Source organism: Pan paniscus, chromosome 23, assembly GCF_029289425.2.
Source record: "Pan paniscus chromosome 23, NHGRI_mPanPan1-v2.0_pri, whole genome shotgun sequence".
Classification (NCBI taxonomy): Eukaryota; Metazoa; Chordata; class Mammalia; order Primates; family Hominidae; genus Pan; species Pan paniscus.
In genome coordinates this window covers 31,075,476-31,101,439 of record NC_085927.1, presented here as the reverse complement: position 1 = coordinate 31,101,439, position 25,964 = coordinate 31,075,476, and the positions used below count along the sequence as shown (strand labels likewise).

The 25,964-nt window shown below is 54.6% G+C and overlaps 1 protein-coding gene, 2 non-coding genes and 1 pseudogene across 3 annotated transcripts; 2 read left to right on the top strand and 2 right to left on the bottom strand.

The window, feature by feature from the left end:
- Nucleotides 1-5,245: 5,245 nt before the first annotated feature.
- Nucleotides 5,246-11,055, top strand: RIMBP3C (RIMS binding protein 3C). The gene is given in 2 exon segments (XM_034948748.3): nt 5,246-8,912; nt 8,915-11,055. Coding segments are annotated over 2 exon segments (4,920 nt in total). The 5' UTR covers nt 5,246-5,444; the 3' UTR covers nt 10,367-11,055.
- Nucleotides 11,056-11,216: 161 nt separating this feature from the next.
- Nucleotides 11,217-11,299, bottom strand: LOC117977525 (small Cajal body-specific RNA 18). Its single transcript, XR_004668706.1, has one exon. It is a non-coding gene; the product is annotated as a small Cajal body-specific RNA 18 (non-coding RNA).
- Nucleotides 11,300-11,384: 85 nt separating this feature from the next.
- LOC117977528 (small Cajal body-specific RNA 17) lies at nt 11,385-11,527 on the bottom strand. Its single transcript, XR_004668709.1, has one exon. It is a non-coding gene; the product is annotated as a small Cajal body-specific RNA 17 (non-coding RNA).
- Nucleotides 11,528-25,133: 13,606 nt separating this feature from the next.
- Nucleotides 25,134-25,216, top strand: LOC117977529 (small nucleolar RNA U13; annotated as a pseudogene).
- Nucleotides 25,217-25,964: the final 748 nt, after the last annotated feature.

The following is a 25,964-nucleotide window of genomic DNA, read 5'->3' as shown; positions in this document are numbered from 1 at the left end:
GGAGTCTCTCTTTGTAGCCCAGGCTGGAGTGCAGTGGCATGATCATTGCTCACTGCAGCTTTGAATTCTTGGGCTCAAACAATTCTCCCACTTCAGCCTCCCAAGTAGCTGGGGCTACAGGCACACGCCACTATGCCTGGCCTTTTTTTGTTTGTTTTAGAAACAGGGTGTCACTATGTCTCCCAGGCAGGAGTGCGGTGACTCACTCATGGCTCACTTCAGTCTTGACGTCCCAGGCTCAAGCAATCTTCCCACCTCAGCCACCCAAGTCTCTAGGAGTACAGGCATGCACCACCATGCCCAGTTAATTTTTGTGTTTTTTGTAGAGGTGGGTGTCATGTTGCCCAGGCTGGTCTCAAACTTCAGAGCTCAGGTAATCCACCCATCCCTGCCTCCCAAAGGGCTGGGAATACAGGCTTAAGACACCATTCTGGGCCACAATTTTTTTATTTCTCTTTGAGATGGAGTCTCTCTCTGTTGCCGAGGCTGGAGTGCAATGGCACGATCTCAGCCCACTGTAACCTCCACCTCCTGGGTTCAAGCCATTCTCCTGCCTCAGCCTCCCGAGTAGCTGAGATTACAGGCGTGTGCCACCATGCCTGGCTAATTTTTGTATTTTTAGTAGAGATGGGGTTTCACTATATTGGTCAGGCTGGTCTTGAACTGCCCAAAGTGCTGGGATTACAGGCGTGAGCCACTGCGCCCAGCCAGCACAGGAGTTTTGACCTGCTCCTTTTCGTTTTCCTTTTTCTTTCTTTCTTTTTTTTTTTTTTTTTGAGATGGAATCTCACTCTATCGCCCAGGCTGGAGTGCAGTGGTGCAATCTCAGCTTGCTGCAACCTCCACCTCGCAGATTCAAGCAATTCTCCTGCCTCAGCCTGCCGAGTAGCTGGGATTAGGCATGCATGCACCACAATGCCTAGGTAATTTTTGCATTTTTAGTAGAGACGGTTTTCACCATGTTAGCCAGGTGGGTCCCGAACTCCTGACCTCAGGTGACCTGCCCGCCTTGGCCTCCCAAAGTGCTGGGATTACAGGCATGAGCCACCGAGCCCGGCCAACCTGCTCCTTTTCTAACCTGGGCCAGTTCACCTCTCCTTAGATAAGCTGGTGGTTTCCTGCTCCCCGGAAGTCACCAATTTATGCCAAATTTAGTGCAGACACCCCATCAGTATAGTACATTACAATCCAGAAGTCCTGGATCCAAGCAAGCCTCCTGCCTCAGCCTCCCAAGTAGCTGGGAGTATAGGTGTGTGCCCAGCAGTTCTATATTTCCAAGGAACCCTGGAGCCCCAAAGAACCCAGTTTGAAACCACCACTTTCAGGCTGGGCATGGTGGCTCATGCCTGTAATCCCAGCACTTTGGGAGGCTGAGGCCTGTGGATCACTTGAGGTCAGGAGTTCAAGACCAGCCTGGCCAACATGGCGAAACCTCGTCTCTACTAAAACTATGAAAATCAGCTAGGCATGGTGGCAAGTGTTTGTAATCCCAGCTATTTGAGAGGCTGAGGCAGGAGAATCACGTGAACCCAGGAGGTGAAGATTGCAGTGTGCCGAGATCATGCCACTGCACTCCAGCCTGGGTGACAGAGTGAGACTCCATCTCAAAGAAAAAAAAAAAGAAACCATCTCTTTCATTTAATAGGTGAGAAAGTTGAACCTGGAGAAGGCAGCAGCATGGTGAGCTCATGCAGGGACTCCTGCCTCCCTGCAACTCATTCTCATATGTCTTGGGCACCAGTGATGTGCTAAGTCACATGCAGGGATGCAATAGGGACAAGGGAAAACATGGCTTCTGCTCTCCCCAAGATCAGAGTTGATGGGGGTGACAGGCAGGTCACTGGACAATCACTGCACAACATGATGAGAACAGGGATGGCAGAAACCCAGCCCTGGGGAAGCCTGGCTTTGCTCATCCACTCAACCAACATTCCCGAATGCTTTTGACATACTTTGGGGCAGCTGCTGGATGGTAACTGTGGGGTTCCCAGAGACCCATCCACCCCAGTGTCCTTTTTCTTGGTGACAGCCTACTCTCTTTTTATTTTTATTTTTATTTTTATTTTTATTTTTGAGATGGAGTCTCGCTCTGTCGCCCAGGCTGGAGTGCAGTGGCGGGATCTCGGCCCACTGCAAGCTCCACCTCCTGAGTTCATGTCATTCTCCTGCCTCGGCCTCCCAAATAAGTGAGACTACAGGTGCCCGCCACCACGCCTGGCTAATGGCTAATTTTTTGTATTTTTAGTAGAGACGGGGTTTCACCATGTTAGCCAGGATGGACTCTATCTCCTGACCTCGTGATCCGCCTGCCTTGGCCTCCCAAAGTGCTGGGATTACAGGAGTGAGCCACCGCACCCGGCTTTTTTTTTTTTTTTTTTTTGAGACAGTCTTGCTCTGTTGCCCAGGCTGGAGTGCAGTGGTGCCATCACAGCTCATTGCGACTTTGACCTCACCTTGCAGGCTCAAGCAGTCATTTCATCTCAGCTGGAAATGCAGACTGGGTCTCGCTCACTCTGTTGCCCAGGCTAGTCTCAAACTCCCGGGCTTAAGTGACCCTCCCATCTCAGCCTCCTGGGTAGCTGGCACTACAGGCATGCACCAGCACGCCCAGCTAAAATTTTTTTTGTAGAGACAGGGTCTCTCTATGATGCTCAGGCAGGTCTTGAGTTCCTGGGCTCAAGTGATCCTCCCACCCTGGTCACCCAAAGGGCTGGGATTACAGGTCTGTGCCACCATGCCCGGCCCAGCCTGCCCTCCTGACCTGACAGTTGAGGCCCTACTGGAGACTGCAGCAGGGCATCCAGGCTGTGAAACCCCACCCACCAGCTCTGCCTCAGTTGCCCATGTGCCCTGGCAAGCCAGTGGCTCTCACTGAGCCTCAGGTTCTCTTCCATAAAACAGGGCTGCGATGAAGATTCTCTCAAGATAGTCCTCCCTGTGGCTACCATGTCCAGGAGCCCACCACCAGTTCAAGGCTAAGGCCATCCCTGCATCTCACCTCCCCTTCCTCTCACATACACACTACATCTGCCTCACCTCTCATAAAGAACATCTGGGCTGGGCACGGTGGCTCACGCCTGTAATCCCACCATTTTGGGAGGCCAAAGTGGGAGGATCACAAGGTCAGGAGATCGAAATCATCCTGGCCAACATGATGAAACCCCGTCTCTATTAAAAATACAAAAATTAGCTGGGCATGGTGGCGCATGCCTGTAATCCCAGCTACTCAGGAGGCTGAGGCAGGAGAATCACTTGAACGAGGGAGTCGGAGGTTGCAGTGAGCCGAAATCGTGCCACTGCATGCCAGCCTGGTGACAGAGCAAAACTCTGTCTCAAAAATAAAATAAAATAAAATAAAATAAATAAAGGGCCATGCGCGGTGGCTCACGCCTGTAATCCCAGCACTTTGTGAGGCCGAGGCGGGCAGATCACAAGGTCAGGAGATCGAGACCATCCTGGTTAACATGGTGAAACCCCATCTCTACTGAAAATACAAAAAAATTAGCCAGGCGTGGTGGCAGGTGCCTGTAGTCCCAGCTACTTGAGAGGCTGAGGCAGGAGAATGGCGTGAACTCAGGAGGCGGAGCTTGCAGTGAGCAGAGATCGCGCCACTGCACTCCAGCCTGGGCGACAGAGCGAGACTCCATCTCAAAAAAAAAAAAAAAAAAAAAAAGAACATCTGCAGCCATAATTCCCGATGTTCTTGTTACTTGACACTGCCTAAAGGCATGTTCTGTGGGCTCTGGGGAAACTGATTTGAAAAACTTGAGTGTTGTAAAGGAGGGCCATAAGCTGAGTGAACACAGCAGTTGTGAGAGGTCCCAGGTGCTTCCTGGGGACAGGGAGACACGACAGACCAAGAAGCAAAGGGGCCTCTGATGTGACTTCAATATCAAGGTCTTGTCGGGCACAGTGGCTCATGCCTGTAATCGCAGCACTTTAAGAGGCCGAGGCGGGTGGATCACTTGAGGTCAGAAGTTCAAGACCATCCTGGCCAACATACTGAAACCCTGTCTCTACTAAAAAGTACAAAAAATTAGCTGGGCATGGTGGCTCAAGCCTGTAATCCCAGCTACTTGTGAGGCTGAGGCAGGAGAATCTCTTGAATGTGGAAGGTAGAGGTTGCAATGAGCCAAGATTGCGCCACTGCACTCCAGCCTGGCGACAGAGTGAGGCCCCATCTCAAAAAAAAAAAAAAAAATCAACGTCTCGATGCAGACTGCCAGGTATCAGGTGTCCATCCATGTCTCCCAAAAGCCACTTGGCACCAGGAGCAGACAGGAAGGGCAAAGAGGAGCCAGACTGAAGCAGGGCTTCTTAGCTCCCAAGCCACACAGGTGGCCACCAGTCAGAGAGACAGTGTGTGTGTGTGTGTGTGTGTGTGTGTGTGTGTGTGTATTTCTTCAGTTCAGTGTGTGTATGTATGTTTCTTCTGCAGCTCAGTGTGTGTATTCCTTCAGTTCAGTGTGTGTGTGTGTGTGTGTGTGTGTGTGTATGTTTCTTCTGCTGCTCTGTGTGTGTGTGTGTGTGTGTGTGTGTGTGTGTGTGTGTGTTTCTTCTGCAGCTCAGGATGCCTCCAACATTTCTGCTGAAGCCTCACCCTCACTCCTGGCCCATCCTGAGGCCTCTACCTAAGATGCCAATGAGTAGCCCAGACACTGGGGCTCCAGCGTTTGTCACCAGGTGGTACCTGGATGTGGGAGGTAGACAGGCCAGATGTCCAGTTTGGGCAGTGCCCCTCATGCCTATCTGGCCCTGGGTCCCTATGCCACCTTGCTGGGGAGGGTCTTTTCGCTTACACCTCCTCTGAGCCGACTCTGCCCAGTAACACAAATGTGTATCAGGCACATCCTTTCCCCAAAAGGTGGATGACCAGCTGGGTGATCAGGGCTGTTAGGGGGCTGAAGGGTCCTGGGGAGTCCAGGTCTAGCCAAGTTGAGGCCTATCCTGCTGCATTTTCCAGCCACCTGACCAAAATACACCACTTGAACCCATGACCAGGTATGCCCACACCCCATGGGTGGCCTTAACACACACACCCTGCCCCTTTCTCCAAGTACAGGAGCAGCAGCCCAGACTTCCCTCAGGGCACCGCGGCCTGCTTGGGACTGCACAGTGCCTGGGAGGGTGCCTGGGGAGGGTCACAAGGGACTTGGTGCTAGAAGCAGGAAAAGTGTAGGGACCGGAAAAGCCCCCGTGCATCCTGGAAGGGACATGGGCCAGTTTGAGCAGGGGTGTGGGAGTCCAGCCCTGGCCTTGCCAGGTGGAGAGGCGCCTGGGCCAGACATCCCGCGGCACGAGGCGGGGGAACATGCCAAGAGGCGGAAGGTGCACGCGGAGACCCCCGGGGGCGCCGGAAGGGGCGCGCCGGGCGGTCGGCGGCGGCCGTTGGCGAGCTGAGGCCTGCCAGGCGAAGTCTGGAGACCAGCCGGGCCGCGGCCGCAATGGCCAAGGACTCGCCCAGCCCCTTGGGCGCGTCGCCCAAGAAGCCGGGCTGGTCCAGCCCGGCGGCGGCAGTGCTGGAGAACCAGAGGCGGGAGCTGGAGAAGCTACGGGCGGAGCTGGAGGCAGAGCGGGCAGGCTGGCGGGCGGAACGGCGGCGCTTCGCTGCCCGGGAGCGCCAGCTGCGTGAGGAGGCCGAGCGGGAGCGGCGGCAGCTGGCTGACCATCTGCGCTCCAAGTGGGAGGCACAGCGCAGCCGGGAGTTGCGGCAGCTGCAAGAGGAGATGCAGCGGGAACGCGAGGCCGAGATCCGGCAGCTGCTGCGCTGGAAGGAGGCCGAGCAGCGGCAGCTGCAGCAGCTGCTGCACCACGAGCGCGATGGCGTGGTGCGCCAAGCCCGGGAGCTGCAGCGTCAGCTGGCCGAGGAGCTGGTGAACCGCGGCCACTGTAGCCGCCCGGGGGCGTCCGAGGTTTCCGCGGCGCAGTGCCGCTGTCGCCTACAGGAAGTGTTGGCGCAGCTTCGCTGGCAGACAGACGGCGAGCAGGCGGCACGCATCCGCTATCTGCAGGCGGCGCTGGAGGTGGAGCGCCAGCTCTTCCTCAAGTACATCCTGGCGCACTTCCGCGGGCACCCGGCTTTGTCGGGATCACCGGACCCCCAAGCTGTGCATTCCTTGGAAGAACCGCTGCCCCAGACCTCCAGCGGCTCTTGCCACGCCCCCAAACCCGCCTGTCAACTCGGATCTCCAGACAGCCTGAGTGCTGAAGTCGGTGTGCGCTCCCGCTCGCTAGACCTGGTGTCCTCTGCGTGCTCCAGCTCCCCAGACAGCCTGCTCTCCACGCACGCCAGCTCCCTTGATTGCTTCGCACCTGCGTGTTCCCGCTCGCTTGACAGCACCCGGAGCCTCCCCAAGGCCTCCAAATCCGAGGAGCGGCCCTCCTCACCAGACACCTCCACCCCTGGCTCCCGGAGGCTCTCGCCGCCACCATCGCCACTCCCGCCGCCACCACCACCATCAGCCCACAGGAAACTCAGCAACCCCCAGGGAGGAGAAGGCTCTGAGAGCCAGCCCTGCGAAGTCCTGACTCCCTCACCCCCTGGCCTGGGCCACCAAGAGCTGATAAAGCTGGACTGGCTGCTGGCCAAGGCGTTGTGGGTGCTGGCGCGCCGCTGTTATACCCTGCAAGAGGAGAACAAGCAGCTGCGGCGTGCAGGCTGCCCCTACCAGGCAGACGAGAAGGTGAAGCGGCTCAAGGTAAAGCGCGCGGAGCTGACCGAGCTCGCGTGGCGCCTAGCTGACCGCGCCCGCAAGCTGCAGGAGACCAACCTCCGGGCCGTGAGCGCGCCTATACCCGGCGAGAGTTGTGCCGGCCTGGAACTATGCCAAGTCTTTGCCCGCCAGCGCGCTCGGGACCTGTCGGAGCAGGCGAGCGCGCCGCTGGCCAAGGACAAGCAGATCGAAGAGCTGCGGCAGGAGTGCCACCTCCTGCAGGCGCGTGTCGCCTCAGGTCCCTGCAGCGACCTGCATACTGGAAGGGGCGGCCCCTGCACCCAGTGGCTCAACGTCAGAGACTTAGACCGCCTGCAGCGCGAGTCCCAGCGGGAAGTGCTGCGCCTGCAGAGGCAGCTGATGCTTCAGCAGGGCAACGGTGGCGCTTGGCCCGAGGCGGGCGGCCAGAGCGCAACCTGCGAGGAGGTGCGACTGCAGATGCTGGCGCTGGAGCGCGAGCTGGACCAGCGGCGGCGCGAGTGCCAGGAGCTGGGCGCGCAGGAGGCCCCGGCGCGGCGACGTGGCCAGGAGGCCGAGACACAGCTGCAGGCGGCGCTGCTCAAAAACGCCTGGCTGGCGGAGGAGAATGGGCGGCTGCAGGCCAAGACCGACTGGGTGCGGAAGGTGGAGGCTGAGAATAGCGAAGTGCGCGGCCACCTGGGCCGCGCGTGTCAAGAGCGCGATGCCTCCGGCTTGATCGCCGAACAGCTGCTGCAGCAGGCGGCGCGCGGGCAGGACAGGCAGCAGCAGCTGCAACGCGACCCGCAGAAGGCCCTGTGTGACCTCCATGCTTCCTGGAAGGAGATACAGGTGCTCCAGTGTCGGCCTGGTCACCCTCCTGAACAGCCCTGGGAGACCAGTCAAATGCCGGAGTCCCAAGTTAAAGGTAGCAGAAGGCCCAAGTTCCAGGCACGGCCTGAAGACTACGCAGTGTCACAGCCCAACAGAGACATACAGGAGAAAAGGGAAGCCTCCCTCGAGGAGAGCCCAGTTGCCCTTGGGGAGTCAGCCAGTGTCCCCCAAGTTTCAGAGACAGTCCCTGCCAGCCAACCTCTGTCCAAGAAAACCAGCTCCCAGTCAAACTCCTCCTCTGAGGGGTCGATGTGGGCCACCGTGCCATCCTGCCCTACTCTGGACAGGGACACAGCCAGTGAGGTGGATGACCTGGAGCCTGACAGCATGTCCCTGGCCCTGGAAATGGGGGGCTCGGCGGCTCCTGCTGCCCCCAAGCTCAAGATCTTCATGGCTCAGTATAACTACAACCCATTTGAGGGGCCCAATGATCACCCTGAGGGTGAGCTGCCCCTCACAGCTGGGGACTACATATATATCTTCGGGGACATGGATGAGGATGGCTTCTATGAGGGGGAGCTTGAGGATGGCCGGCGGGGGCTGGTGCCCTCCAACTTCGTGCAGCAGATTCCGGACAGCTACATCCCAGGCTGCCTGCCTGCCAAATCCCCTGATCTTGGCCCCAATCAACTCCCAGCGGGGCAGGATGAAGCTCTGGAGGAAGACAGCTTATTATCTGGGAAAGCCCAGGAAGTGGTGGACAGAGGGCTGTGCCAGATGGTCAGGGTGGGCTCCAAGACAGAAGTAGCAACAGAGATCCTGGATACCAAGATGGAAGCCTGCCAGCTGGGCTTGCTGCAGAGCATGGGGAAGCAGAGCCTCTCCAGACCCCTTCTGGGGACCAAAGGGGTGCTCTGTATGGCTCCCATGCAGCTACACCTGCAGAATGTCACAGCCACATCAGCCAACATCACCTGGGTCTACAGCAGCCACCGCCACCCCCATGTGGTATATCTTGATGACCGAGAGCATGCCCTGACCCCAGCGGGCGTGAGCTGCTACACCTTCCAGGGCCTGTGCCCCGGCACGCACTACCGGGCGCGGGTGGAGGTGCGGCTGCCATGGGACTTGCTGCAGGTGTATTGGGGAACTATGTCCTCCACCGTCACCTTCGACACACTCTTGGCAGGACCTCCCCACCCACCGCTGGATGTGCTGGTGGAGCGCCATGCCTCGCCAGGTGTCCTGGTGGTCAGCTGGCTCCCTGTGACCATTGACTCAGCTGGGTCCTCCAATGGAGTCCAGGTCACCGGTTATGCTGTGTATGCAGATGGGCTTAAGGTTTGTGAGGTCGCCGATGCCACTGCTGGGAGCACCCTATTGGAATTCTCCCAGCTACAGGTGCCAGCTACACGTGGCAGAAGGTCTCAGTGAGAACCATGTCACTCTGTGGTGAGTCCCTGGATTCAGTGCCGGCTCAGATCCCCGAGGACTTCTTCATGTGTCACCGATGGCCAGAGACTCCACCCTTTAGCTACACTTGTGGCGACCCATCCACCTACAGAGTCATCTTCCCCGTCTGCCCCCAGAAGCTGGCACTGGCTCCTCTGAGTGCCAAGGCCAGCTCCCACAACCCTGGAAGCTGTGGGGAGCCCCAGGCCAAGTTCCTAGAAGCATTCTTTGAAGAACCCCCAAGGAGGCAATCCCCAGTGTCCAACCTGGGCTCAGAAGGAGAATGTCCGAGTTCAGGGGCTGGCAGCCAAGCCCAGGAGCTTGCAGAGGCCTGGGAGGGCTGTAGAAAGGACCTGCTCTTTCAGAAGAGTCCCCAGAACCACAGGCCACCTTCGGTCAGTGAGCAGCCTGGGGAGAAGGAAAATTGCTACCAGCACATGGGCACCAGCAAAAGCCCTGCTCCAGGATTCATCCATCTACGCACCGAGTGTGGGCCCAGGAAAGAACCGTGTCAGGAAAAGCCTGCCCTTGAGAGGGTACTTCGGCAAAAGCAAGATGCCCAAGGGTTCACACCTCCCCAGCTGGGCGCCAGCCAACAGTATGCATCTGACTTCCATAACATTTTGAAGGAGGAGCAGGAGGCACTGTGCTTGGATCTGTGGGGCACAGAGAGGCGAGAGGAGAGGAGGGAGCCTGAGCCCCACAGCAGGCAAGGACAAGCTCTAGGGGTCAAGAGAGAGTGCCAGCTCCATGAGCCCAGCTCGGCACTGTGTCCAGCTCCATCTGCCAAAGTCATCAAGATGCCCAGGGGTGGCCCCCAACAGCTGGGGACGGGGGCCAACACTCCAGCCAGGGTCTTTGTGGCCCTCTCTGATTACAACCCCCTGGTGATGTCTGCCAACCTCAAGGCTGCAGAGGAGGAGCTGGTCTTCCAGAAAAGGCAGTTGCTAAGAGTGTGGGGCTCTCAGGACACCCATGATTTCTACCTCAGCGCGTGCAACAGGCAAGTGGGCAATATCCCCGGGCGCCTAGTGGCTGAGATGGAGGTGGGGACAGAGCAGACTGATAGGAGGTGGCGTTCTCTGGCCCAAGGGCACCTGCCTTCTGTGGCCCACCTCGAGGACTTTCAGGGGCTCACCATCCCCCAGGGTTCCTCCCTGGTGCTCCAGGGGAACTCCAAGAGACTCCCACTGTGGACTCCAAAGATCATGATAGCAGCTCTGGACTATGATCCTGGGGATGGGCAAATGGGGGGCCAGGGGAAGGGCAGGCTGGCGCTGAGGGCAGGAGACGTGGTCATGGTTTACGGGCCCATGGATGACCAAGGATTCTATTATGGAGAGTTGGGCGGCCACAGGGGCCTGGTTCCTGCCCACCTGCTGGATCACATGTCCCTCCATGGACACTGAGCAAGCATCCTTGCCCAGGTAGTGGCCTCTGGCTGCTCACACCCTGCCAGAGGAGAAGCAAGCGTTCAGACCCTCACACCAGCACCCCTCCTCACCACCATAAGTAGCATGTGCTCCAAGTGCCACTGTGTTAAACTGATGGTAGTCCTTAAGCGTCCCCTAGGCTCTGAAAGTAGCAGGACTTAAGCCTGAGTTATTTGCAAAAGCAAACACAACAAGCCAACCCCTGAGAGTCTGAGAAGCCATTTCAAAGTTGCTGATAACTATGGCAGGTATATGGAGAAGCGCCTTTTTCTGTGGCCAATGTGTGTTTTCTCTGGGAGGTTAAGGTTATCTGTCCATTGCCTTGTACGAAAGTCTCAAGAAAAGTCTACATCTTAAAAAAAAAAAGCAATCTGAATGTTATTTTTGGGATGTGAGGGTGATCTGGCTGCGACATGTGTCACCCCATTGATCATCAGGGTTGATTCGGCTGATCTGGCTGACTAGGCGGGTATCCCCTTCCTCCCTCACCACTCCATGTGCGTCCCTCCAGAAGCTGTGTGCTCAATGGAAGAGGATGACCATCCCCGATAGAGGACGATCGGTCTTCAGTCAAGAGGATAAGAGTAGCTGCGCTCCCCTGCTAGAGCCTCCAAACGAGCTCTCAGAATGTTATTTTTCTGTCTTATGTCCAACCCCTCATTAAAATGTTCATAGAAAAAGCATATTTTAGAAGTTGAAGCACAACCAAGGAAACATGAGCCTGGCTTTCCTCCCTCTCGCTTCTGCGCATTGGGTCCGCTAGGGCTACAGAAATGTTTTCCTGGCTGAGGAAGGGAGGGTGCACCCTTCTGCTTTTTTTTTTTCCTGGCTGCAGTCTATTCCCAGAACACATTCCATCACATGGTTCCCAGAACCCAGATTGTGCAGTGGCCACGTCATCATTGGCTGGGGCTCACAGTCACAGCAGCAGAGGCCTCCCTAAACCTCCCTCTCCTCTAGCCCCACCCGCTGTCCCCTGCTCCTCATGCCCCCATGCTGTGTCCCCTGGCCTCACTTCCGTTGCCATGTTTTCATAATCCTCTCAGGCTCTGGGCAGCAGCGCTGCCCACAGTAGGACCAGATCATATAAGGAAAATACTGCAGGCTCATCTTGGGGCTGCACTGGGGACCTGAGAACACCTTATCCTACTGTACGTGCTGTACCTCATCTGACACCAGCTTCTCTGCTTTGCCCAAGGTCCCTAGGCCCTGAATACTTACTTTTTAAGGTCAGCCTGGCTCAGGATATGCTAGTTTGGCTGCAGAGGGTCCTACTAAGAGCCAGGACTGAGGAGCAAGGCCCAAAAAACTCCTCTGGGCCACATCTTCCCCGAGGGCATCCTCGCAGGGAGGCCATGTGCTGCTGAGCCCTTTGCTAGGAGTGGGTAGTCAGTGTCTCCCAGATGACGATCTTGCTTCATTCAGATAGCTTTCGTAGCTCACTGCTTTTCTGAGTCACTTCCTGTGAGGGATCACCTCGGGATGGCATTTCTTTTCCTTTTTTTTTTTCTTTGGAGACAGAGTCTCGCACTGTCACCCAGGCTGGAGTGCAATGGCACAATCTCGGCTCACCGCAACCTCCGTCTCCCGGGTTCACACAATTATCCTGCCCTAGCCTCCCGAGTAGCTGGGATTACAGGTGCACACCACTACACCTGGCTAATCTTTTGTATTTTTAGTAGAGACAGTGTTTCACTATGTTGGCCAGACTAGTCTCAAACTCCTGACCTCGTGATCCACCCGCCTCAGCCTCCCAAAGTGCTGGGATTACAGGCGTGAGCCACTGCGTCCGGCCTTCTTTTCCGTTTTTTTTGTTTTTGTTTTTTTTTTGAGATGGAGTCTTGCTCTGTTGCCCAGGCTGGAGTGCAGTGGTGCAATGTCAGTTCACTGCAAACTCTGCCTCCCGGGTTCACGCCATTCTCCTGCATCAGCCTCCTGAGTAGCTGGGACTACAGGCGCCCGCCACCATGCCTGGCTACTTTTTTGTATTTTTAGTAGAGACGGGGTTTCACTGTGTTAGCTAGGATGGTCTCAATCTCCTGACCTCATGATCCGCCCGCCTCAGCCTCCCAAAGTGCTGGGATTACAAGCATGAGCCACCGCGCCCGGCCCTTTCCTTTTTTTGAGACAGAGTCTTGGTCTGTTGCCCAGGCTGGAGGGCAGTGGCACAATCACAGCTCACTGTAGTCTTGAGCTTCAGGGCTCAAATGATTCTCTCACCTCAGCCTCCCAAGTAGCTGGGACTACAGATGTGCACCACCACACCTGGCTAATTTGGTGTGTGTGTAGAAGCAGGGGTCTCACTGTGTTGCCCAGGCTGGTCTCAAACTCCTGGGCTCAAGGAATCCGTCTGCCTCAACCTCCCAAAGTGCTGGGATTACAGGCCTGAGCCACCACACCTGATGCCTGGCTAATTTTTAAATGTTTTGGTAGAGATGGGGTCCCACTATGTTGCCCAGGCTGGTCTGGAACTCCTGCGCTCAAGTGATTCTCCTGCCTTGGCCTCCCGAAGTGCTGGGATTACAGGCCTGAGCCACTGCACACAGAGGGCATTTCTTTATTTGCCCCATTTTGCAGAAGAGCTTTCTGAGGCTCAGAGAGGCCCCTCATCTAAGGTCACATCATGGCTCAAAGTCACCTCCTCCATAGACTCCCCAGGCTGCCCCTCTGGGAGGGCGGGAATGAGGGGTGGTCTTTATCCTTCTCTCCTTCTCTTTGATACCCTTTTGTTTCCCCACGTCCAACAACACTGTCAGAGGAAAGACACTTCCAGAATACCCAGGTAAAAAAAAAAGAGACAATAAGGAAAGGACACTGCCTTCTCCGGTGTCATCAGAAATGACTGCAAGAGGCCGGGCGTGGTGGCTCACGCCTGTAATCCCAGCACTTTGGGAGGCCAAGGTGGGCAGATCACGAGGTCAGGAGATCGAGACCATCCTGGCTAACATGGTGAAACCCCATCTCTACTAAAAATACAAAAAAATTAGCTGGGCGTGGTGGCGGGCGCCTGTAGTCCCAGCTACTCAGGAGGCTGAGGGGCGCCTGTAGTCCCAGCTACTCGGGAGGCTGAGGCAGAAGAATAGCATGAACCCGGGAGGCGGAGCTTGCAGTGAGCCGATCGCGCCACTGCACTCCAGCCTGGATGACACAGTGAGACTCCGTCTCAAAAAAAAAAAAAAAAAAGACAAGGTCTCACTCTGTCACCCAGGCTACAGTGTGGAGTACAGTGGCGCAACCACAGCTCACTGCTCACTGTGGCCTTGACTTCCTGGGCTGTTGATCCTCCCACCTAAACCTCCCAAGTAGCTGGGACTGTAGGCATGAGCCAACATGCCTGGCTAATTTTTGTATTTTCCGTAGAGACAGGGTTTCGTTCAAGCCGCTGCACCTGATCGTGTGTTTTGGGCAACTCTGGGAGCAGTGGCACAGGAAAGAAGAAAGGGACTGGGGACAGGTGCCAACCCATCAGCTGGTGTGGACCTCCTCCCCCTGGGACGGTTACAAGTCCTGGGAGGAGGACCTCATGCTGCCGCCAGGGGGCAGCCTAGGTGCACTTAAGGGTCATTCTCCAGGGACTGCACACCTGGCAGAGCTGCCTGGGCCACACCTGCCTGCCCAGTGTAAGGGGGAATAGGAAATACTGTATCTTTTTGACCAAGCAGGCCTGGAATCCACACCCCACCCGACCAGCCCCATTCTCTCCCTCCCTTCTCCCCAGAGCACCCTAGGCAGCCCACCCCCCACATAACCGAGAGGGGCTGTCCTTCCAGGGGAGCAGGGACCAGTGTCAGGCCCGGTCATTCTGACACCCACCCACAGAAAGATCTCCTTCTTCACCCCTCTGGCAGCCCTGCTCCCCTAAATCCTCAACTTCAGAGGCCATGGGCAGTTTTAAAGAAGCATAAGGCTGGAGAGGCAGGGCCACAGAGCCACTGGGCTCCAGAACCCAGTCACTGGATCCAAATGCCAGCCTGCTCACAGACAGCTGCAAGGCCTCTCTGAGCCTCATTTTCCCAGACTGTGGCAGAACTGGTTTTGTTTTGAGCAGGTCAGGCGTGCAGAACACTTGGCCTGGTGTCAGGACCCCGAGAAAGACCCAGACAGCTGATGAGAAGGGGGGCGTCATGGCTTGTGCCTGCAATCCCAGCTACGGCGGAGGCAGAGGGGGGAGGATCACTTGAGACCAGGAGTTCGAGACAAGCCTAGGCAACATGGTGAGAGTCTGTCTCTACAAAAAAAATTTAAAATAGGCCGGGCGCGGTGGCTCACGCCTGTAATCCCGGCACTTTGGGAGGCCGAGGCGGGTGGATCACGAAGTCAGGAGATTGAGACCATCCTGGCCAACATGGTGAAACCCCGTCTCTACTAAAAATACAAAAAATTAGCGGGGTGTGGTGGCACGCACCTATACTCCCAGCTACTCAGGAGGCTGAGGCAGGAGAATTGCTTGAACCCGGAAAGCGGAGGTTGCAGTGAGCTGAGATTGCACCACTGCACTCCAGCCTGGGCAACAGAGCGAGACTGTGTCTCAAAAAAAAAAAGAAAAAAGAAAAAAAAAGAAAGCTGATGAGGGCACAGGTCGGGGGTGGGGGCAAGGGAGCACAGTTCTAAGCCCCAGCTTGGCTCCCCGTGCAGAGCCCTGAGAATCTGGAGACTTTCAGCAGAAGGGAAGGCCGCACAGGTCTAGCAAGTTGGCAGGCTGCTGGGGGGTAGGGGTGGGCTGGGAAGGAGGTGGATGCCTGGCTGTGGCCTGCACCAGGCCCCTTCCCTGACTGACTGCACGACCTGGAGGCCCAAAACCTGTCCAGTCCAGACCTGCCCAGGAGGGGAACGAGGGGGGATGGGCAGCCCAGCCGGCCCGAAGGCAGAGGAGCCTAACGAGTGGGCGAAGGGGCGGTGTCTGGAGAGTTCTGGTGCAAGGGTCACTAAGCCTGTCCAGGCCCCATCCACCCCTGCCCAGGCGCCTCTGGCCCATCTGCCCCCTCCACCTCTAGCTGACCTGCCCCCTCTCCCTCACTGCGGCTATGGATTTTGAAAGGATGAGGCTAACTGATCAATTTCAGAGTCATTGTAAAAAATCTGGAGAAGATTTCACAAGAACACGATATGAAAGAAATGACTTTTTAAAAGCTCGGAGATATCTCTGCAGCCTATTTTAATCTCATTCCACCTTCTGGTCACACCCTACTCTCCCTGTCTCACTACTGGGGTAGTTGAATTTGGAGGCTGGGTGGGGTGTGCAGGAGGTCAGGTGTTCCACTGAGGCGGAACAAGATGGGCCAACTCTAGTCTTGTGAAACAAAGCACATTGCCAGGTGGAGCTGGCTCCAGGAACCTAGGCACAGAGGGTTCCACACATGGTGGCATTGCTGACACCGCAGCCGGCCACACAGGTCCTGCCAGCCTCCAGGCTCAGCCCCACCTGTCCCTGTCTTCGGTGCTGGGTGGGGTCTATAATAGGTTGTTCCCCCAGGCTGGAATGCTCTGTTTGGAAGATCTCCTAAACATCCCCCGCCCACAGGGCCCATCCACCCTCCCCATAAAGCCCTAGCCCTCACTATCTATATCTGATATCCACAGGCTTCTGTGCCGTCTTTTTGCCCTTTCACGGGGTCCCTAGAAGCCCCAGTAAATCCTCCTGTCACTGACGGCCTGGCTGGTTGTACCTACCTTGGTGGAACTCCAGGACCTGGGCCTCAGTCTTAGGGTTGCCACGGTGCACAGCCTCTTGGTCAGGGTGCTTTGGGTCGAAGGTGCCCTCCTGAGGGCAAAGTACCTTCCTGCCCAGCCTGAGAATGGAGTGGGGGCTGAATGTGAACCCTGGCCCACTCACTTCTCCGTTGAGAGACCTCAGGCCGTTCCTTTGTTTTTTGACTTTCAGCCTCAATTTCCTCTTCCCTAAAATTGGCCTTCCAGCTGCCCTGTGCCTACAGCCAGCTCACTCCCAGGTATCCTTTGAAAGCACCCTCCACCACCTCCTGCAGGCAGCCTTCCCCATTCTCCCCTCCCTTACAGGATTTAGCTACCCCTCCCACGTGCTCGGACAGCCCTTAGGCATAATCCCAAAACGCACCCAGGAATTACTCATTCATCCTGCTACCTCTCCCTTCAGACTGTCTTACTCCACCCTGCACCCTGAATGCAGGTACCTGGACCTGGCATGGACCAGGCAACGGGATTTGTGGATTAACCCATTTCCAACTTAGGAAAGGCACCAACCAGCTCGTGAATGAGAAGCACTAGACTGAGGCTCTCAGCGGCCATAGTTCCCCTGGAAAACTGACCTTTCCTGAGCTCACATATTGCTCAGCACAGCATACCCAGCTAGTTTAATTATTTCCCCCTTTTACATAGGGAATAACTCAGATTTGGAGAGGGGTGTGGTCATTTAGCAGGTTGGGGGCAGAGCTGGGGGCCTGAACCCAGGTGTGTCCCTTTGACCAATGCCCTTATCTATAGGATTCCTTCCCCCACCCTGGGGCAGGGCCTGGGTCTAGGGAGGAGGCCAGAGGGAGAGATAGGAATTCAAATTGGTGGTGCTGGTGGTGGGGGAAGGCGAGGCCCTGGGAGTGGCCAGCACTCAGGGCTTGGGCAACAGGGTGCTCTGCAGAGCCACTGGGTGGGGGGAACAGCAGGGGCAGGCACAGACCTGCTGAGTCAGAGACGCCGCAGGGACTCCAGGGGGAGGTGTTTGGCAGATGGCTGTGGGCTGGGGCCTGGCAAAAGCACCACAGGGTGATGGGTCAAGGAGTAGAACTGGGTGCTGAGGCCCTAGCCAGGACCAGGGGATGTAAGAAGGAGGAGGCCTTGGAGAGGGCAGGGGGCAACGTTTTCCAGAAGGAGGGAGTGGTCAGTCTCCACAAGGTCAGGCGAGATAAGCGCTACTGCACCCAGCCTCCCTCATGACTGTGACCAGAGGCTGTTGCCCCAGCTCAGGGGCTTCCTAGCATCTTGGCCATGAGGGATATGGGTAGCCCCCCCCACCCCCTGCCATCTGAGGCCCTGCTGGGCCCTGGTGATGGAGGAAGGCTCCCCAAAGAAAACTAGGGAGAGAAGAGTTTGCAAATTCCATGCCATTAGGCCTTGGTCCACTCCCATCCTCTTTTTATTATTATTATTATTATTATTATTTTATTATTATTATTATTTTTTGAGACGGAGTTTCGCTCTTGTTGCCCAGGCTGCAGTGCAATGGTGTGATCTCAGCTCACTGCAACCTCTGCCTCCCAGGTTTGAGAGATTCTCCCAGGTCAGCCTCCCAAGCAGCTGGGATTACAGGCGCCTGCCACCACGCCCGAATAATTTTTGTACTTCTGTAGAGACAGAGTTTCACCATGTTGGCCAGGCTGGTCTCGAACTCCTGACCTCGAGTGATCTGCCTGCCTCGGCCTCCTAAAGTGCTGGGATTACAGGCGTGAGCCACCACGCCAGGCCCTCTTTTTATTTTAGACACAGGGTTTCACTCTGTTGCCCAGGTTGGAGTACAGTGGTGCTATCATAGCTCACTTCAGCCTCAACCTCTCCAGGCTCAAGCAATCCTCCCACCTCAGCCTCCCAAGTAGCTGGGACTACAGGTGCCACCACCACGCCTGGCTAATTTTTTTAAAAGTTTTTTGTAGAAACAGGGTCTTGCTATGTTGCCTAGGCTGTTCTGGACCTCCTGACTCTGTCTCCCAAAGTGTTGGGATTACAGGTGTGAGTTCATTGCACACAACCCATCCCTTTCACTACAGGAGGCAAGCCAGAGCCCCAAAGAGGTTCTTGGTGCCTCAAGAACCCTGTTCCTCAGCCCAGATTGAGGAGGGGATGTGTTTTCTCCACTCCTGCCCCACCTCCAAACTGCTAGAGAGGAACCTCAGCAGGGAAATGAAGCATTGCTTCACCTTGCCTCTACCTCTGGCCCTGGGGTACCCTCTCTGTCCACTTGACCCCCACTCCTCCAACCACTGAGGCTGTGCTGACCTTCTGCCTGCTCCATCCTGTAACTACCTCACATTCACACAACCCAATGAAGCAGATATGGCTCTGAGTTCCATTTCACAGGTATGAAAACTGAGGTCCATAGAAGTCAGTTCTAGGGCATCTGGCCTAGTGGCACAGCCAGGACTTTTTTTTTTTTTTTTGAGACCAAGTCTCGCTTTGTCACCACACTGGAGTGTAGTGGCACGATCTCAGCACACTGCAACCTCTGCCTCCCGGGTTCAAGTGATTCTTCTGCCTCAGCCTCCCGAGTAGCTGGGATTACAGGTACGCGCCACTGTGCCCGCCTCGGCCTCTGAAAGTGGTAGGATCATAGGCGTGAGCCACTGAGCTCGGCATTTTTTTTTTAATTTAATTTTTGGACTTTTTTTTTGGAGACTGAGTCTCTGTCACCCAGGCTGGAGTGCAATGGTGCAATCTTGGCTCACCGCAACCTCTGCCTCCCAGTTTCAAGTGATTCTCTTGCCTCAGCCTCCTGAGTAGCTGGGATTACAGGCATGTGCCACCACGCCAGGCTAATTTTGTATATATATGTATATATATATATATATATTTTTTTTTTTTTTTTTTTTTGAGACGGAGTCTCGCTGTGTCTCCCAGGTTGGAGTGCAGTGGCGCGATCTCGGCTCACTGCAAGCTCCGCCTCCCAGGTTCATGCCATTCTCCTGCCTCAGCCTCCCAAGTAGCTGGGACTACAGGCGCCCGCCAACACGCCCAGCTAATTTTTTGTATTTTTAGTAGAAACGGGGTTTCACCGTGTTATATATGTATATTTTTTTTTTAGTAGAGATGGGGTTTCACCATATTGGTCAGGCTGGTCTCCAACTCCCGAACTCAGGTGACCCGCCCACCTCGGCCTCCTAAAGTGCTGGGATTACAGGCGTGAGCCACCGCGCCCGGCCGGATTTGGTTCCTGGTTCGACTATCTCCCCATGGGTTTCACCGAGAAACAGCCCTGCTGGCCCTTGTCTCCACCTATCACAGAAGAACAACTGGGTCCCCTCCTTTACCCATCCTGGGGCCACTGTATCCTACACACAGACCCCAGAAAACAGACCCTGCCAGTCTAATGGTGGAGACAACTCTGAGATCAAATGGCACGTGGCAGATTGATCAGGAGCAGGAGACCCAGGACCTGGGAGAGACAGAGCACTGAATTCACAAACTACCCCAAGCAGAGGGCAAGCAAAGCTCCCTAAGAAAGTGGAGCCAGGCCAGACACGGTGGCTCACGTCTATAACCCCAACACTTTGGGAAGCCGAGGCCGGTGGATCATGAGGTCAAGAGTTCAGGACCAGCCTGGCCAAGATGGTGAAACCGTGTCTCTACTGAAAATACAAAAATTAGGCCGAGCACAGTGGCTCACGCCTGTAATCTCAGCACTTTGGGAGGCCAAGGCACGCGGATCACGAGGTCAGGAGATTGAGACCATCCTGGCTAACACGGTGAAACCCCGTCTCTACTAAAAATACAAAAAATTAGCCGGGCATGGTGGCGGACACCTGTAGTCCCAGCTACTCGGGAGGCTGAGGCAGGAGAATGGCGTGAACCTGAGAGGTGGAGCTTGCAGTGAGCCGAGATTGCGCCACTGCACTCCAGCCTGGGTGACAGAGCAAGACTCCATCTCAAAAAAAAAAAAAAAAAAAACCAAAAATTAGCTTCGCATGGTGGTAGGTACCTGTAATCCAGCTACTGAGGAGGTTGAGGCAGAGAATCACTTGAACCCGGGAGGCAGAGGTTGCAGTGAGCCGAGATGGCACCACTGCACTCCAGCCTGGGCGACAGAGCGAGACTCTGTCTCAAAAAAAAAAAAAATAGCTGGGCATAGTGCTGCACACCTGTAGTCCCAACTGCTTGGGAGACTGAGGCAGGAGGATCCCTTGAGCCTGTGAGTTTGAGGCTGCAGTGAGTTATGATTGCACCACTGCACTCCAGCCTGGATGACAGAGTGAGACCCTGTCTCTAAAAAACAGATAAAAATACAAATAAAAAAGAAAGAGCATGGCCAGGTGTGGTGGCTCAAGCCTGTAATCCCAGCGCTTTGGGAGGCCGAGGCTGGTGGATCATGAAGTCAGGAGTTTAGGACCAGTCTGGCCAAGATGGTGAAACCCTGTCTCTACTAAAAACACAAAAATGAGCCGGGTGTGGTGGTGGGCGCCTGTAATCTCAGCTACTCGGGAGGCTGAGGCAGAGAATTGCTTGAACCCAGGAGGCAGAGGTTGCAATGAGCCAAGATTGCGCCATTGCACTCCAGCCTGGGGGCGACAGAGTGAGAAGCTGTCTCGAAAAAAAAGAAAAAGAGGCCAGGCGTGGTGGCTCAAGCCTGTAATCCCAGCACTTTGGAAGGCCGAGGCGGGCGGATCACAAGGTCAGGAGATCAAGACCATCCTGGCTAACAGGGTGAAACCCCGTCTCTACTAAAAATACAAAAAATTAGCCAGGCGTGGTGGCGGGCGCCTGTAGTCCCAGCTACTCGGGAGGCTGAGGTAGGAGAATGGCATGAACCCGGGAGGCGGAGCTGGCAGTGAGCTGAAATCGCGCCACTGCACTCCAGCCTGGGGGACAGAGCGAGACTCCAAAAAACAAGTGGCCGGGCGCGGTGGCTCACGCCTGTAATCCCAGTACTTTGGGAGGCCAAGGGGAGTTGATCCGGAGGTCAAGAGATTGAGACCATCCTGGCCAACCAATATGGTGAAACCCCGTCTCTACTAAAAATACACAAATTAGCTGGGCGTAGTGGTACACACCTGTAGTCCCAGCTACTCAGGAGGCTGAGACAGGAGAATTACTTGAACTCAGGAGGCGGAGGTTGCTGTGAGCCAAGATGGTGCCAGTGCACTCCAGCCTGGGTGACAAAGCGAGACTCTGTCTCAAAAAAAAAAAGAGCAGCCAGAGAAAACCACACTAGGAGTGACCTTAGAGCAGGCACTGAAGAACAGCAAGGTATGGCAGGCAGAGGGCATGGCAAGGGCACGGCCCCTTCCCTGGCTCCTCAGACCAGGGAAGTCAGTTCCCCTCTTATGACCAGACAAAGCAGCCTGCACCTTTTTGCCCAGCCCCAGCACCCTTGTGAGTATTCTGTCATCTTCTCCTTAGTCTGTGGGCTTCTGAGGCCAGGGAACACATCTGTGCTGTTCACTAGCCCAGTGCCCACCTCATCATTGCTGTCAGCACCTGTTGGTTGAATGACAGTTCCATGAGTGGCCTCCCTTGGGCTCAAGGTGCCTGGCTCTGCTAGGGGTGAAGGAGTGGTGACTTGACAGGGAGCTGTGTGGTGAGGAGCGGGGCACCCATCACAGGCCTGGCCTTTGCTATAGGGAATATGCTTGCTGGGGATGCATTCTTCAGATGGTGTTCCTAAGAGGGTGAACTGAGCTCATGTCAGTCTGAGGGGCTGGAGTCTGAGGTTAGCTACGGACCTTGGGCAGGTGACTTAACCTCTCTAACCTTGGTTTTCTACTGGGTCTTGCCCTGTCATCATGGCTAGGCTGCAGTGATGCAATCTCAGCTCACTGCAGCCTTGACCTCCTGAGCTCAAGCTATTCTCCCACCTCACCCTCCTGAGTAGCTGGGACTTCAAGCACTCACCACCATGGGCCTGGCTTTTTTCTTTTTTGTATTTGTAGAGACAGGGTTTCGCCATGTTGCCCAGGCTGGTCTGTAACTCCAGGGCTCAGCTGACCCACCCACCTCAGCCTTCCAAAGTGCTAGGATTACAGGCATGAGCCACCAGCCCTGGCCTCATTCATTTGACTTTCATTTTCATTATTATTATTATTTTTTTTAGACTCAGGGTCTCACTCAGTCTCCCAGGCTGGAGTGCAGTGGTGTGACCTTGGCTTACTGCAGCGTCAAATTCCTGGGCTCAAATGATCCTCCTGTCTTAGCTTCTGAGTAGCTGGGACTATAGGTGCATGCCACCATGCCCGGCTAATTTTTTTTTTTTTTTTTGAGGCCACGTCTGGCTGTTGCCCAGCTACGGTACAATGGCGCAAGTATAGCTCACTGCAACCTCGAATTCTTGGGCTCAAGCAATCCTCCCACCTCAGCCTCCCAAGTAGCTAGTACTATAGACGAGTGCCACCATGCCCGGCTAATTTTAAAAATTTTTTGTAGAGATGAGATGTCACTGTGTTGCCCAGGCTGGTATCAAACTCCTGGACTCAAGCAATCCTCCCGCCTTGGCTTCCCAGAGTGCTGGGATTATAGGCGCCAGCTACCATGAGTGGTCTCATTTGACTTTTTTTTTTTTTTTTTGAGACAGAGTCTTGCTCTGTAGCCCAGGCTGGAGTGCAGTTGCATGATCTCACCTCACTGTTACCTCTGTCTCCTGGGTTCAAGCAATTCTCCTGCCTCGGCTTCCCAAATAGCTGGGATTACAGGCGTGCATTACCACACCCAGCTATTTTTTTTTTTTTTTTGTATTTTTAGTGGAGACAGGATTTCACATGTTGGCCAGGCTGGTCTCGAACTCCTGACCTCAGGTGATCCTCCTGCCTCAGTCTCCCAAAGTGCTGGGATTACAGGCGCGAACCACTGTGCCCGACTTCATTTGACTTTTTTTTTTTTTTTGAGATGGAGTCTTGCTCTGTTGCCCAGGCTGGAGTGCAATGGCGCAATCTTGGCTCACTGCAACCTCTCCCTCCCGGGTTCAAGTGATTCTCCTGCCTCAGCTTCCTGAGTAGCTGGAATTACAGGTGCCTGCCACCACGTCTGGCTAATTTTTGTACTTTTAGTAGAGATGGGGTTTCACCATGCTGGCCAGGCTGGTCTCGAACTCCCAACCTCAGGTGATCTACCCGCCTTGGCCTCCTAAAGTGCTGGGATTACAGGCGTGAGCCACTGCACCTGGCCCCTCATTTGACTTTTAATTGAGAACCTACTTGGTGCCATGTATAAGCTGGATACAAGAGTGAACAAGACCAAGCCTTCCTGCCCTCATGCCAACTGCTCAGCAGTATTTCAGGACTGTATCAGGGTGATTAGCCTGGGATCACAGGAGACTTCCTACAAGAGATGATGTCTGAACTGAGTTGTTCACCAGGCACAGGTGGGAGAAGGGAGAAGGCTGGCCTGGACAGGAGGAGCCCTGGTGTGAATGCCCAGAGATGGCAGGGGAAATCATGGCGTATATAAGGTGTCTTGAGCTTGGGATATGGGAAGGTGAGAAGTGATATTGTATGGGACATACTTTTTTTTTTTTTTTTTTGAGACGGAGTCTCGCTGTCACCCAGGCTGGAGTGCAGTGGCACGATCTCAGCTCACTGCAGGCTCCGCCTCCTGGGGTTCACGCCATTCTCCTGCCTCAGACTCCCGAGTAGCTGGGACTACAGGCGCCCGCCACCGCGCCCGGCTAATTTTTTGTATTTTTAGTAGAGACGGGGTTTCACCGTGTTAGCCAGGATGGTCTTGATCTGCTGACCTCGTGATCCGCCCGCCTCGGCCTCCCAAAGGGCTGGGATTACAGGTGTGAGCCACTGCGCCCGGCCGGGACATACTTATACTAAAGCATTATTGGTTGTTTATCCAAAATTCAAATTTGGGCATACTGTTAAATGCTAAATCTAGCTGTCATAGTAAGAAGCTGAAATTTACTGTTTGGGGGTATTTTGTATATTTGTTTTCTTTCTGTTTTTATTGAAAACAGGTAATGGTAAAATAACAGACCCTTCCTACATGACACAACAATCATAGTCACTGTACCAGGGCTCACCAGAGCCTGAGTTCCGTGCTCTGCCTGCTCAACCTCATGTCATTCAAGCCTCCCAAGGGGGTGGTGCCCTGATTCCCAAATGGATGAGGAAAGCAGATCATAGTGGTTAGATCTTGGACTAGACACACAGAGAATCCGGAGGGAATGAGGACACAAAATGAACCCATTTCTGGCGGGTCTTCCCATCCCTGCTAATCTGTAGTTTTTATATTTCCATATTACCTTCCGCCCAGATCTAGCTTTACTGGGTCGCTGCCAGGGAGAACAAATTTTTGAAATCTGCTATTTTATTTCTATTAATTAATTAATTAATTACTTTAAGACGAGGTCTCGCGCTGTTGTCCAGCCTGGGGTGCAGTGGCATGATCTCAACTCACTGCAACGTCTGCCTCCCTAGTTCAAGTGATTCTCCCACCTCAGACTCCCGAGTAGCTGGGATTATCTGTATGTGACACCATGCCTGGCTAATATTTTAGTAGAGACAGGGTTTCTTCATGATCACCAGGCTGGTCTCAAACTCCTGGCCTCAAGTGATCCACCTGCCTCGGCCTCCCAAAGTGCTGGGATTACAGGTGTGAGCCACTGTGCCCAGCCTAAAAATATTTTTTAATAGCACCACACTGTAGGCTGGGTGCGGTGGCTCACACCTGTAATCCCAGCACTTAGGGAGGCTGAGGCGGGTGGATCACTTGAGGTCAGGAGTTCAAGACCAGCCTGGCCAACATGGTGAAACCCCGTCTCTACGAAAAATACAAAAATTAGCCAGGCATGGTGGCAGATACCTGTAATCCCAGCTACTTAGGAGGCCGAGGCAGGAGAATTGCTTGAACCCGGGAGGTGGAGGTTGCAGTGAGCAAAGATTGTGCCATTGCACTCTAGCCTGGGTGACAGGAGCAAGACTCCATCTCAAAAAAAAAGAAAACAAAGAAAAAAGAAAACAAAAAGCACCACACTGTAAATAAACTGAACAACCATGGTTAACGAAGTGTGAATAAATTACAGAAGCTCCACACTCTGGAACATTTGTCAGCTCTTAAAGAATGAATTATGATCCTTTTGTAGTTCATAAGCATGATGATTATGTGTTCACACACGTTCCCATGTAAGATGTGCCACCTTCAAATCTTTTTTTTTTTTTTTTTTTTTTTTTTGAGAGGGAGTCTTGCTCCGTCACCCAGGCTGGAGTGCAGTGGCGTGATCTTGGCTCACTGCAAGCTCCGCCTCCCGGGTTCATGCCACTCCCCTGCCTCAGCCTCCTGAGTAGCTGGGACTGCAGGCACCCGCCACCACGCCCGGCTAATTTTTTCGTATTTTCAGTAGAGATGGGGTTTCACTGTGTTAGCCAGGATGGTCTCAATCTCCTGAACTCGTGATCCGCCCGCCTTGGCCTCCCAAAGTGCTGGGATTACAGGCGTGAGCCACCGCGCCCGGCCGCCACCTTCAAATCTTGTTACGACATAGGCACATTACCCGTCTGACATGAAAAAAAAAAAAAGAATGAATTATGGAAATGAACTAGAAAAATGTCTATGATTTCAAAATAGTAGGATCTTTTTTGTAAGGTGAGTAGATACATATTGATGTCAGAGAAGAGAGTTAAACTGTTAATGTTACTTCAGAAAGGACTGATTAGGGTGGAGGAGGAGGGAGAATTTAACTTTAAAAAATTGCTGGGCATGGGCTGCGCACGGTGGCCCACGCCTGTAATCCCAGCACTTTGGGAGGCCGAGGTGGGCAGATCACGAGGTCAATAGATCGAGACAACCCTGGCAACATGGTGAAACCCCATCTCTACTAAAACTACAAAAATTAGCTTGGTGTGGCGGTGCTCACTTGTAATCCCAGCTACTTGGGAGGCCGAGGCAGGAGAATCGCTTGAAC